Here is a 14,053-nt window from a genome sequence, read left to right on the forward strand (position 1 = left end):
TAGATGTCGAGTAGGTCCCTATTATGGTCAATGGATGTGTTAAGTTTGAATTCACTGAATGTATTATTGTATACAAAAATAAAGATTCTGAAAGGAAACAGTCTGTCAGCTTATATCACTAAGTACATTTCAAAATATTATGTTTTTTTGCTTAAGCTATTAAAGTTATTTGTTTTACTTTTAATATTACGATATGTTGATATAATTTTTTTTGAGGATATTGTATTTATTATATCATTACTCATTACTCATTAGTATTTAATTATTGTAATGATATATATATTTATAACATTATTATATCAACTTACATAAATCTAAGTTAAATAATATTTTAAAATAAAACAAAAATGTCATGTTTCAGTATAAAATTATCCGTTTCTCCTTATTCCCCCTCCCCTCCAATTATAAAAAAAAGTACTGGAAATTTATAATGTAAATCTCTCAAAAGTACAAACTAGATCCAATTTTATATCCAAAACCATCCCTCAAAGTTGAAAATCCTAACATTTTATCGACTACATGTCTTGTAGGAACACAATATACACGAAATACCAAATCCTCATCACACGATTGTAAAATCAATATTATGTTGGATATTGTGCAATATTATCGGCAGCAACGACTGCCGAGGCGAAAACGCAAAAAAAGTCGCACGCCGTCGCTGGTCCGCTTTCGACGACGACGCGTGCTCGCCGCCCGCGACCTTGGACGGCCGTCTGCCGCGCGAACGCAGCTTTGTGCGCCGCCTCTTCCTACACTCGCCTGCCTGTCAGCCCGCCCGGCCGGCGACAACTCCGACTGCGGTACATTCCTACCGGCGAGCTCGACACGGCATCGGGTCGTGGCGTTTCGAGATAAGAATTGAAAAAAATACAGTGCACGTGGCCTGCCTCCGCCATGGAGGCCATCGGACACAAACTCTTTCAGCTCGGCGACCCCGAGGGAAAGGGGTTCATCGTGAGGCGAGACATGCAAGTAAGAATACAATTTAATAAGTGGAATACGACTGTAGTGTATAGATGCGTATGGTATCTGTACTTGTCGCGATGGCGTCGATGGTGCAGGTCATCTGTGTTGTTGTTGCGATACGACTGCGATCGCGCCGCGTATTTAACACGTTATAATGTATTAGACTCGGGTACAGGACAGAGGACGAAAGATTTTTATTTTTGCTGGAAAATAATTAAGCTTGCTGGTAATTTTTACCATACGTAATGTATAGCACGCGTATAGTACAAAATTCGTTACAATGTGCGCGATGCAAATATGTTAAAAAGTCATTTATTCGAGTACTTGCGGTCTCGAACCGAAGTCTGCATTACATCTGGCTCGAATTCACGCTACCAACTGTGTATAGTTTCGTTTATTATAATAAAATACGAGTATAATCGCGTGGATTATAAGTGCCCGCGGCGGTATATCGACAGATAACACGGGATTTAAGATGAGTGAAATGACAACATATACTATTATAAGTATAACGTATCGACCGGACGAATCGATCGAGTGTTTGGTACGAGTCACGATCAAGTCACAAACAGTATAATATGTAAAACAATATATACACTATATATAGCTATAGTTATCGAATCGTCACTTATTTTTATTGATGTTTTGGCCGATTTTTGAGTCCCGAGAAATGCACGCGTCATGAGTAAGCTGGTAGGTATACCTTTTTCAAAACTATTTTTCCCATCGCGACCAATTAAAATCCCGCGTTTTCGTCTGTAACAGTCGATTATCAATATTATATAGTATAGGTATACGTATATACAGTAGCGTAATGTAATACTGCGCCATACCCTCGTATAATATAACCCTCATGTTATATAAGTACAGGGTTATACTACATAGACGTTACGATTTTAAAAATAACTTTTGTATATCACTCCGTTACATTTTTTACCTGAATTTTATATAGTTAATACTAATTCGTCTTTTAAGTAGTTGAGTGTTTTTTTTTCTTACATTTTTATCTATCGCGTGTTTACTTATCTTGCTTAATACTTATATAGGTATTATACTCGTAGCAGAACAATAAGCTTAATATATAATTAAATTGAGAATTATTTAATTATAATGATAGTTATTTATCCGACAGCCAAAATAATTCACAAATGCAACCTTAAAAATGTATTGATTTTTTATGATTATCTATGGCGTTTAAAATAATCGTCCATTATCGGATCATGGACGTTCCATCAATTTCTTATTAATTGATTAGGTTTGCAAATATAAATTTCAAATTTCAAAAGGTACAATAAACGATCACAAAAAAATAAATAAAATTTAAAACTTGTGTATTATTATTTATATTGAAAGTTGCCACATACGCGCTAGCGATTTTTACGCCTATATAATAATGGCGAACACTTGTTTAAACACGCATGTTGTCGTACCCAGTTTCCCATAGAATTCTTTGAAACCATTTAATACCAAATTTAAATGTGAATAAATGTTCTTAAAAAACAATACAATAAAAGGTTATAAAACATAATATGTGTATTGCACATAGTTATTATAATATTATTATACTATATATAATAGACACACTGTTTGAAATATTTTATTAAGAATAGATTAAACACGAGAATTTAATGTCGCAGACATATTACAATAAAATATGAATCAGAAATCGAAATTTTAAGCGGTTAAGTACCTTCTTGATTTTGATTAAAGACCCAATTCAAGATTATTAAAATTATAAACAATAAATAATATACTTAGGTATTAATCTCGTCGTAAAAAACTCATTACCTGCAGATAAATATTCGTACATATTATATAGCTTTTATAATCGTTTCGACGATCAAATTTTCATCGTACATATTGTTTTAGCACAGGAAAATGTATTTAATTTTATTCACTATTTTACCTTTACATACGACTCAAAACCAGTCTGTCGTCAGACGCAATAATGCACCATATATAACAAATTATTTTACTGCTTCATATTCTAAATAGGTAGGTACCTATATATTTTTTTTTTATAATTTACCCGATTATTATTAAACAACGAACAAGCAAAGATAATTATCGTAATTTGTGTCCTAACTATACAGTTATTGTCTGCACGAAAAGCAATATGCATATACGAAGGCAATGACGGAGTACATACTATTATAACATACTACGACGCCGTATAGACAATAAATAATAAAGAAAAAAAACATGAATAAATTCTCATAGAACTGCACAGTAGGCACTTGTATAGTGGTGCGTACAACTAACAACATTTAAAATTGAATAAACGATTCAATGCATATATTATAGCGGCTTACGCGGTGTATTGTCACTATACCGTTTATAATACCTACCTACAAAACCATTGAACGCACGTACCTAAATATGCTATAATAACTATATTATTTATACCATTACAATTATACTCAACAGTAGCTAATATAGAGGTCACGCGGGAGAAGGAGGGTATATTTTAAAAAAATATTTAAAACATATAAAGTCACAAGATTGTATTTTTAAAACAAGTTATTGTACTAACCTAATATAATAATTAATTTTGGTTTTTATTTACTTCCTAAAAAAGTTTTTAATGAAAATATACTGATAAAATACATTGCTGTTTATGATGTATAAGTATATAACGGTAAACCGAGAATGTAAAAACCTATTTATCGCACTACACTACAAAACACTATTTAAGAGATACAAAAACATAATGGAGGTTTGGAGGTATATGAGGTTTGATGATCAAATTCCAATATATTTGTAAGAAAGCTGAAAGTTACATCAGAATATATATTGTTTAATAGTTAAAATTTTTCAAAATTATCGACCAAGTCGATCAAAACATTACCCTGCAATATTACTCTAGCTATTATAAAATATGTAACTGCGACTACAATTTTACATTTTAAACTAGAAATGTAAATTATACATTTAGTATTTAACTCGTGTAAGCTATATATTATTATAGTATATTTATTTAGTTCTATAGTTAAATGAAAAAAAAAAAATTATTTAGAAATTAAAAGACGAGCTCTCGATGACACCGGAGCAATTGGAGATCGTATTTGATACATTGGATGTCGAGCAAAAAGGTTACCTCACACTTTGTCAATTTTTAGAAAAGTTCAGTAAGTACCTTATAATATGATTTATGATTTTATATTAATAGCATACTCGGTGTATACACTATAACTTAAAATAATAGAATATTGTAATTATTTTTTATTACTTTGGGCTACATCAATGGCTACTTTATGAGCCATGCAAACTTTAGTGGGTTTGGTTCGATATTGAATGAAAAGGGTGTCAAAAATCACATTCACTATTATTGAAATATTTCATCTTTGCAGTTATTCGTTATTTGAAAACACACGACTCAATAAATATTTTATTTAATCACAATTCACAACTCTAAAAGTTACATAACCCGAAGACTAAAATACATTTAGAACCTACACAATAATTAACTTGAAATATAACTACAAACATGAAACATTTCATTAATTGAAACATATATTTATTAGTGCAGACTTATGCAATATAATATACGTCTTAATAATACATAAAAAAAATATTAAATAATAGTATATTATATACAGTGACATATTTATGGGGGGGGAGTTCTAAGTTGTAAATACAGCACTGATTATAAATATATATATATATAAATTTACTCACAGAAGACACGGCTCCAATGAATTTCCGAAATAATCGATGGAAGGAACAGCAAAATATCGTTTCATTCAAATGTTCTTACACAGAAGACATCCAAACACTTCTGCAAACAATTAAAGACACGAACATGATTAAATTGTAAGTTATTTACAAAAGCACGATATACTAAATTTTCGTTCAACAGAAACAATTTTATGTTGTTAGATTTAATATTTGAGTGAATTATTATCAAACTTAAAAGTAATAAGAATATATGATCTAGGGCACGTTGTAGGATTTTAATTTTGATTATAATATACGTAATATACGCTTACATAACATTTTTAAAATACTCATAACACGTTCAAAATGTATATACCAATAAAAGTGTTTGAAGTTTTCTTTATAATATTTTTACTTTTAAGTTTTATGATAGGTCAATTCTAATTTTAAATATAACAACACAAAGTATTGTACGTTTATTATTTTATAAATGGAGACAACACGTGCAAATACATTTTGTAAATAACGCGCGTGAAGATCCATATTTTATAAAATTATATAGTATTAAAGTTTATAATACAAAGTGATTTTTTATCATCAAACAGTCGTTTTCCAGGTTAAATTTAAGTATTTTCGAAAAACTTTGAACTTTGAAGTCGTTCATATAAGGAATATCTAAAATTCGTGTGATAAACCAATAGTTTAGGTAATTATAAGTATTTATTTGATCAGTCTAGACTTATAGACACATAAAATCCATTTTTACCCAGAAATGACCAATTAGTCAAATTATAAATTGATCGCCTTGTCTACGAAGATCATAAAAATAAAAATAAATTAATCATCGACCGCGGTGTTACATGCACCGAGTGCGGTGATTATTAACAATCGGTATGTGCTTTCGGCAGGAGCATAGGACATTTAGAGAACATATGCAAGGCAGCCACTCAAACGGAACCAGACAGTGCGGTGTCGGTGGGCCGCGTCGAAGCGTTTCTCAGGGCGCTCAACATGGACCTGATAAAGATCGTCGAACACGACAGGGAGCTGGAAGAAATGCTGCAGAGCCGTGAAGTCCAACACCAAAACAACGTATGTTGCCGATATGCATATACCTATATACCTAATATTACCAATATCATACTTAAATCTGCGGGCTGATAAATTATTATCACCTCCAGCGTTGCTGCATTTCACCGGGTTACAATAATGTGTGAAAATCGCATCGAATAATAAATAACGATTAATACCTAACCGTCGTTTGTCGTGCAATTTTCAGATGCAAAAGCTTTTTGAAGAACTCGAATCACATTTCCGCGAAGAGCAAGAAAAGACCAAGCTTGAAGTATGTATGTAACGTAGGTACTACCGTGTCAATAATTTTCACCGCATGATAAATGGGAAAACACGCTAACCAATCACTATTATTACCGATACTATTTTATAAAGTATTGTAAAAAAATTTTACATTAAAAATTAGTCTTCTGACTCGTTTCCGACGGTCTGCACCATTACAATGTTTCGTATACTATTAAACGCTATGTAACGTTTTTCTTATAAACTAAAATTATACTAATTTAATAGTCTTACTGTTTTCGCTGTGATTTTGAAAATATGTCATTCCATTTTTCTATTTCTGTATTGCATTTTAAACTAAATGAAAAATATCAATATAATATGAACACTAATTATTATGTATTTATTAAAGGTTATTATAAATGTTAACATATAGGTATGTTTATTAAGATAATAATTAATAATATAATTTTTTAAATTTTTAATTGTCTATAACGATTAGTATTTTTTTTAGAATATCCGATGTAAGGAAAACTCACCCATAGGTCCAAAAATCTTGACTTGGAATAGAGTTCACATTTAAAAGTTTAATTCAAATTATTTTGGTGTTGGGTTTTAATTTTACATTTTAAATTTAAAGAATAAAAACGTATGTAGGACCAAAGAAAGTTCCGGTCAGAACTAACCGCGTTGGAAAATGAACTGGCCGACAAAGAGGAAAGGTTCCGAGCCGCCGTGTCAACTAGACAGGAATTTGCGGGACAGCTAGTAGCGGCCCAACAGCGTGAACTGGCGGTTATGGCGGAAAACGCTAAGCTTATCGAAACTCGTGTAAGTACAAATCGTTGAAAATCGATCGATATTAATAACGAGGTTATTATTAACGAAATATTATTTCGCGGTTCGGATGGAATGAACAATAAAGGTACTTGTAATACTTTCAGGAGAGGCTGTTGAACGATTTGGATGCGGAACGGACCAAAATCTGTCAATTGGAGGAAATCATTGAGAGGACAAATGCGGAGTCTGCCGCGGATAATGAGAAACATTTCAAACAAGGGTTCTATGTGGCGAAAAATTTGGTCTCTCTAAAAGAAGAAGGTGCGCTTGAACTTTGAAATTCCTATTAAATATATATACTTACAATACATTATTTGTTATTTCGTAAATAAAGTTTATACATAATGTACTTTGCACAGATAATATAATATATCATCACCATGTATGCAACATACATTTAACTATTTAAAAATAATTAATATATACATTAAATTTTAATTTTAAATAACTTAAAATTATTTTTTATACCATCAAAATATACAATGAAACCGCCCTGGACGGATACCTCTAAATAGCTTACATTTTTTTTGGAATGGAAAAATATTCACCGTTTATGTATAGGATAACCTCTAAATAACGGACAATTTCTTGGTTAGATTTCGATCATTTTTATCGTAATTATTATCTAAGTATATTTTATTATAATGTACATTTTTCTTTTTTACACATTATTATATTATTATAATTAATCATATCCGTCATAGGAAATTACCGTCTCATTCGGTAACTGATTTTGTTTTAAATATTATTACATATAACTATATTAGTATATTCATACACATAAATAACATAAATATACATATGTAAATCATGTTTTTGATATATTTTGGTAATATTCATTTTATTATTTATCTCTTCACCCCCTCTAATTAGCAGACACCTCCAAATAGCGAAAAAATTTCGGCAACCGAGAGTGTCCGGTATTTAGAGGTTTCACTGTATTTGTTTAAAATGCTTTCTCATTTTTAAAGTGAGAATATTATGCGCAACTTAAAAATAATGATTACAGAATCATACTGCAGAGTACCTATAACATACAATATATATATAGCTAAAGCTATAGTGGTTATATATAATATACATTTTTATAATATGTGTATTATTGTTCTTAAAACATTTCACGGCTTTTCAGGATTAAATACCTACTGAAATATCTTTTAAAGTAACATAAACTAGGCATATTTTAGGAATATTCTATATGCTTTTTTAGATAAATAGTTTTTGCTAGTTTTGGTTAGCGTCATACATTTTTTAATGAGTAACATTCACAAACTTTTCTTCCACCATTTCCCTTCTATTTAAAAATGTGCTTATTGAGGGAATAAATAAAATATATTTTTATTTGTTGTACCCATATATTGGTAATTCTAAATAATTTTTGGAAAGCTTAGCGAACTCCCCCTCCCCCAAATTGCTCATACGTAACCATTACCTATACATATATACGTCATTATAAAATCAGTGATTTGTATAATGCCAATATGATACTACACTAACATACCATTAGTGGCCCAATTTTATGTAAAAAGTGTTCAAACCTCAAATAATCACCCACAAGTTCAATATGATTTACTCACTTAATATTTACTACAAAATACAATAAAATACATAAGTACTAGAATATTGAATAATTTATATATATAATAATACTATATAATACGATGAGCACGTCAGAAATATATATATTTTTATTTTAGTATTATGACATCTAAAACCAAAAAATATTTAAACAATTTATGCCTGTTAGTTAATGACGAATATTTAATAAAAAATGTCTCAGTTATTATTTCTAATATTTTTTTTCTTCTCAGTACCTATGCCCAAACAACCCTGTATTTAGGGGGCCAGGATTGGTTATTGCACCTCCTCCTGGTGTAACTCGAAGGGCGGTAAATTTTCATGAACTTTTTTATGCATTAAGCTAACATAGCTATTACCTAGGTTATAACTTTAAAATTGTGTTAAATGCTTTTCCCTTATGTATTTTGGAGGAGATTTTATACGAGGTAACTAATTACTTAAGTGGATTTATTCCTTTATTTAAAAAACAAGTAATGTTTTATAATTTTATATAGGTATTTATAATATTTATTTTTAACAGTGGACATCCACCCCATCCCTGTCACCAAAAAGAGGAATTTCATAAGTGGCGCGTAATTTCTAAATACGAGCCTATGCCACATAAACAACTTCTAAGTTCTCAGTTATGTTCAGTTAACTATACTCGTATAGTTGGAATAGAATAGTTTGATAGCACGAGTTAATGGAATATTCGAAATTACCGAATATGTGGCATCTATAAACTAAATTATATAGATAGTAGGTATTATATGTCTATATATAAGTGCCAATTTTGATTTTAATATTTTACCACGGATATAATTATTATTACAACTATTTACAAGTAGAAAATAGCAATTACAAATAACATGTAAAATTAAAATATTCAAAAATACTGATTTCATATTATGTTATGAATTAAATTGTATTGTCATTTATTTGTATAGTGTACCTACTTTTAAAGTTTTAACTCGTATATATAAGTCATAATAATCAACAAATGACAAGACGTACCTATACTACCTATAGGCTATAGCTTATGCTTTTGTTAGTTATGTTTTAGGCTTTTAGCTGAGATGTAACGAAGGACACAATAGATTTTTTTACATATATTTTACATATACTTATACTAAACGTGCTGTAGGTATTCTTCAAATCAAGTTTGTTTAATGTTCATAAAATTGTCATAAATTGTCCATTTGTGTACATGAAAACTTTATGAAGACCTAATCAAAACTGCTATTTATAAGTTAGATATGAACTTATAATTAACATTGTCTTATAATGGCGTTACATGCATTAAACATTTTATATTATTTATATTCATATAAATTAAGCATAGTCTATACATTGTATACCTTTACTTGCAGTATTAAATTTCTTATACAAGTAAAATATAATGTAATAAGACATCATAATGTTGTAATCTTGTACTAATATTGTATGAACAAATAGATGGGACAATTTTTATTTTATGATAGTGGTGTACAACTATATATAGAGAGATATAGAGAGATTGGCGTATTAGGGTGAAATAAAAAAAACGAATGTTGTCCAAACTATGTTTTTTTATACCTCACGTATAGTCCACATAGAACTGATTTTTCATTGATATTATTCAAAATTAAAGTTACACCAGTTACATTATAATTCACAGTTAAACTTTTTTACAATAATAATAATAACATTAATAACACACTCCGATTTTTCCTATTTACGGTATATTGTGTGTAACAAAATAATTAGGCTGATAAATATTCAGCAATAATGAAATCTTATTATCCCGATACTGTTAAAAAATATATTATAATCAGTCACTTAAACCAGTAATCAATTTATCAATAAATAAGTTTTTAATTTTCAAGCATTTAAGTGTGTATATTATTTATTTTTATGATAGTGGAATTAGATTGAACAACAATATTTTCGTAACTGAAAGTAGGCAATTTTGAACACAAGCGCAATCCGTACACTGACCCTAAGCAAAAACTTTGTTTTAGCCATTTCGGCGTAATTAGTCCATATACCCTCATATGACTACCTATATCCTACTCCATACATTTTATCTGAACTGATTTTAATTACTCAATAATGTTTAGGCTCACCGCATTTACTACAATAGGTTTGTATAAATCATAGCGGAATAAAAAACACATTACACATTATATAATAATAAAGATTATGTATTGTTATATAATGTTAAAACCTATATCGATATATCAAAATTTAAAACTGCGTGGTACTCATTGTTCACAGCACAATAAATTATAAATAATAATTAATAATACGTATTAAAAATTAAGATCGTTTTTACAACCAAATCCAGTAAATCTATATAAATATAAATTATTGCGAAACGTTTGGTTTAACACTTTAACTCATTACACACCGTCTGCTAACGGCATATTGCAAATGACTTAAAATCTAAAACAAATACACATTGAAACACATCAATATTGCAAAATACGATTTAATATAAATTAGGAATATGATGTACGTATATCAACTATTAACCATTTAAAAGATTTTTTTTACTTTTTTTGACGTAATAGAATGACATTATTAGGTACCTACTGCAGGCTACTTAATTAACTGTATGAAATAAAAATCAATTTAGTTGGTATAGTTTTTTTTTTATGAGAAGTGATCGATTTTATTTTATTTTACATAATTTTAAAAATAAATTTTTATATACAATTATTAAAAACATGGCTACTCAAATATAGGTACATATTTTAAATAATGCAGTTCTTCAGTTCTCTCGTTCTTACACCAAAAAATATTTTTTATAGTTACACGTCTCTAACACATAATTGCGTATATCGGTATAAATTAAAATATAAACAAATATTAACTAATAATTTATAAATAATAAACCGCAGACCGTAGTTGATGAACGATTTATTATAACACTCCATCTATATGCCTATTAATCGTCAATAACAATAAGTCATGTATGATCTGATGAATTTAATCGCCATATACTGCCGTACGCACAATCCAAATAATACTTTACGGTTTATAATTTATAACACATCAATCGAAAACCATATATAGTATACCGACCATCGTTGTAATATTACACCTAAATCCTAATTGTACAACATATATAGTGCGTATAGTATATATATAGCATATAGTGCGCAAAATCGTATCTATCTCTATTTTACAGGACTAATCCCTCTCGAGTACCTATAAAGTATAAAGTATACTGTTAAAAATTAATGTAGACAAAATAAACACACTATATATACTATATTATAGTATATACTATCGTAGGTATGAATGCATTTAGTATAACCAAGCGAGTAAGCGACGAGATGAGAATTGTTTGAAGCATTATTGACGAATTCAAACAGGTATTACAATCTGTTTTTCTCTAAAAGATTGCTTTTGTTCTTCAATAATTGTATAAAGAAATCCGATTATACACATATAAAAGTAGTTTAAAAAAATTTATTTTTTTAAGCATACTGGTCGCAAAAAATAATAATACATAAATGAAATATCCACTATATCCAATATCCATGACTATTCACACAAAACATGCCGTACATATAGTTAAATAAATATACAATAAACTTTACGTGTATAGCTTATCTTATATGACTATATTAGAAAGGGCTATGGTTATTAATTAAGTTATTTTGCTGTTCAAATAGTAATATATAGGTTAGGTATACCTTACTTGGCATGAGTTAGCTTGAGTAATGCAACCTAGCCTATTATTAAAGTTGATCGAAAACTTGGGATTACTAAAATTACTAAACATTCATATAGCGTGACAATGAAAGCGCCTAACAATACCAAAACGAAACCACACGGATCTGGAACTTGAAAATCATAAGCTGTTTGAACCCTAAAGGTCCTAAATAATACCCTTCCCCCCCATTATAATTGTGCCACCGATTATACTGTGTGCCTGTGTCAGTATGTCGTTCTATAATGTAATAAAATATTTAAACGCTTTATTATATCATAATATCATATAATAACAGTTATGTTATTGCCCCATTATTATATTTTTATTTTTGCGTGTTTCAGGACTTTTGCAACAGTTAGAAATCCTACAGGACATGAAAAATGTCTTGTTGAACTGACGCTCAGGAGGCGTCATCGTCGCTGCCACTCAACTCATGTTACACTATTGATTATACCATTTATATGTTTTATAATAAGCGTCATCTACATAGACCTTATATAATAATACAGTATCGACAATAATACATCAATCGTCGTCGTATTTATTATTTTTTAATATTACAACTACTTTTTAAATCGTTTTTGTTATAATTATATTTATTAGGATATAAACGTAATACTTATAAATAAAATAATATAACGCTGCATGTATGTTGTGTGTTTATATATAATAACAAATTGTGGCGTTAAGAATAAGTACACAATAATGTCATCACTAATAATAAATTAAACTCAATATGATAATTTATGTCTCTTTCCGAAAAAAAAGACAACCGAATAATTACGTAGTAGACGTATTACCTATATGGGTGATTATATTTTAACAGTAATACTCATCATAAATCTGAAATAAAGTGGTTACATTTTTTAAAAAAAATATTAAACTATAATTTTAGTGTATACCTAATATATTATAAATAATGTTATAGAAAAATAATAAATAAATAAAATATAAATAATTTTATCCATGGATTTAAAAAAAAAAATGAACTGTTTGTTATATAAATATATAATTTATGAAATTTCCAAAGGGAGCTAAAGAAGCTTATACCGCCCCTCTCCTCATTGGATTCATACCCGATCTTGAAAACTTTTTGAAAATTTTGATTTTCGAAAAACCCGGGTAATTCTGCTATTTTGTTGATATTGAATGTAGGTACCTCATCATTGAGTCAATTATCATCACTGTAATACTGTAATAGTTTAATAGACGAGTCAAATTATTGTATACGAAAAACAATTTTCTGAGCAGACACCATATAAACTAATGACCATTCTTCAGCGTCTATTTTTATTTTTAATGGCATTTCTTCGTTTATTTGTGTTGGGTACTTATAGTAATTTCTTTTTCTCTTATTAATAAAATAGGGTTAAACTATTTTTTCAGGATCATCGAACATATTATATTATTTATTACTATAATATTATAAATTATAATACAATGAATAACATATTATTATTGTTCTAATGTTATTACTGATTAACTAATAAATTCCTAAGATATTCTAATAGATTCAAAATAACAATTCCAGATTATTTTTTTCCTGTTTAATATTGTCCAGATTTATATAGCCCTCCAAACTAACCAGTGGCGTAGACATTATTTCTGAAAGGGTTAAAAAAGAAAATGACATAGCTAAATGGGAGGGTTGACCCCCACGTCCCCTCTTGTATACGTCACTGAAACTAACATATTGTAGAACAGTGTCAGTGGGTCCGTAAACATTTTATGGAATAGAAATCGTTTAAAATTAATCTAAATATTTTAAAAACGTAGTTAACGAAAATCGTTAAAAGAAACTTTTAACTGAAAATATCTATTACAAAGTGTATTCTGCACTGCGCAGAATAGTGAGGGAAATCGGAGATGTCTGATTCAACACTTATAGCAGAAGTGCATTCTGTTAAATAGGATATTATAACTTTTTGAGATAATGATGATTGTTTACTGTAAAAAGAATCACCCTGTAATACATTATTTTATTACACACGTGTGAATAATGAATACTATATAATTTATATAATAAAT

At 29.0% G+C, this 14,053-nt stretch overlaps 1 protein-coding gene across 2 annotated transcripts; it reads left to right on the plus strand.

The window, feature by feature from the left end:
- Positions 1-668: 668 nt before the first annotated feature.
- Positions 669-12,675, plus strand: LOC132918120 (EF-hand calcium-binding domain-containing protein 4A-like). Of its 2 annotated transcripts, none has more exons than XM_060979218.1 (8): positions 669-975; positions 3,986-4,097; positions 4,650-4,782; positions 5,535-5,718; positions 5,906-5,971; positions 6,580-6,753; positions 6,867-7,023; positions 12,367-12,675. In XM_060979218.1, exons 1-8 carry the CDS (start codon positions 898-900, stop codon positions 12,420-12,422), a joined length of 960 nt encoding a protein of 319 aa, XP_060835201.1. In that variant the 5' UTR covers positions 669-897; the 3' UTR covers positions 12,423-12,675. The 2 variants fall into 2 exon arrangements, with proteins under 2 accessions (XP_060835201.1, XP_060835202.1); XM_060979219.1 differs by lacking the exon at positions 669-975 and adding an exon at positions 1,474-1,662.
- The last annotated feature ends 1,378 nt before the right edge of the window (positions 12,676-14,053 follow it).

Source organism: Rhopalosiphum padi, chromosome 1 (assembly GCF_020882245.1).
Source record: "Rhopalosiphum padi isolate XX-2018 chromosome 1, ASM2088224v1, whole genome shotgun sequence".
NCBI lineage: Eukaryota > Metazoa > Arthropoda > Insecta > Hemiptera > Aphididae > Rhopalosiphum > Rhopalosiphum padi.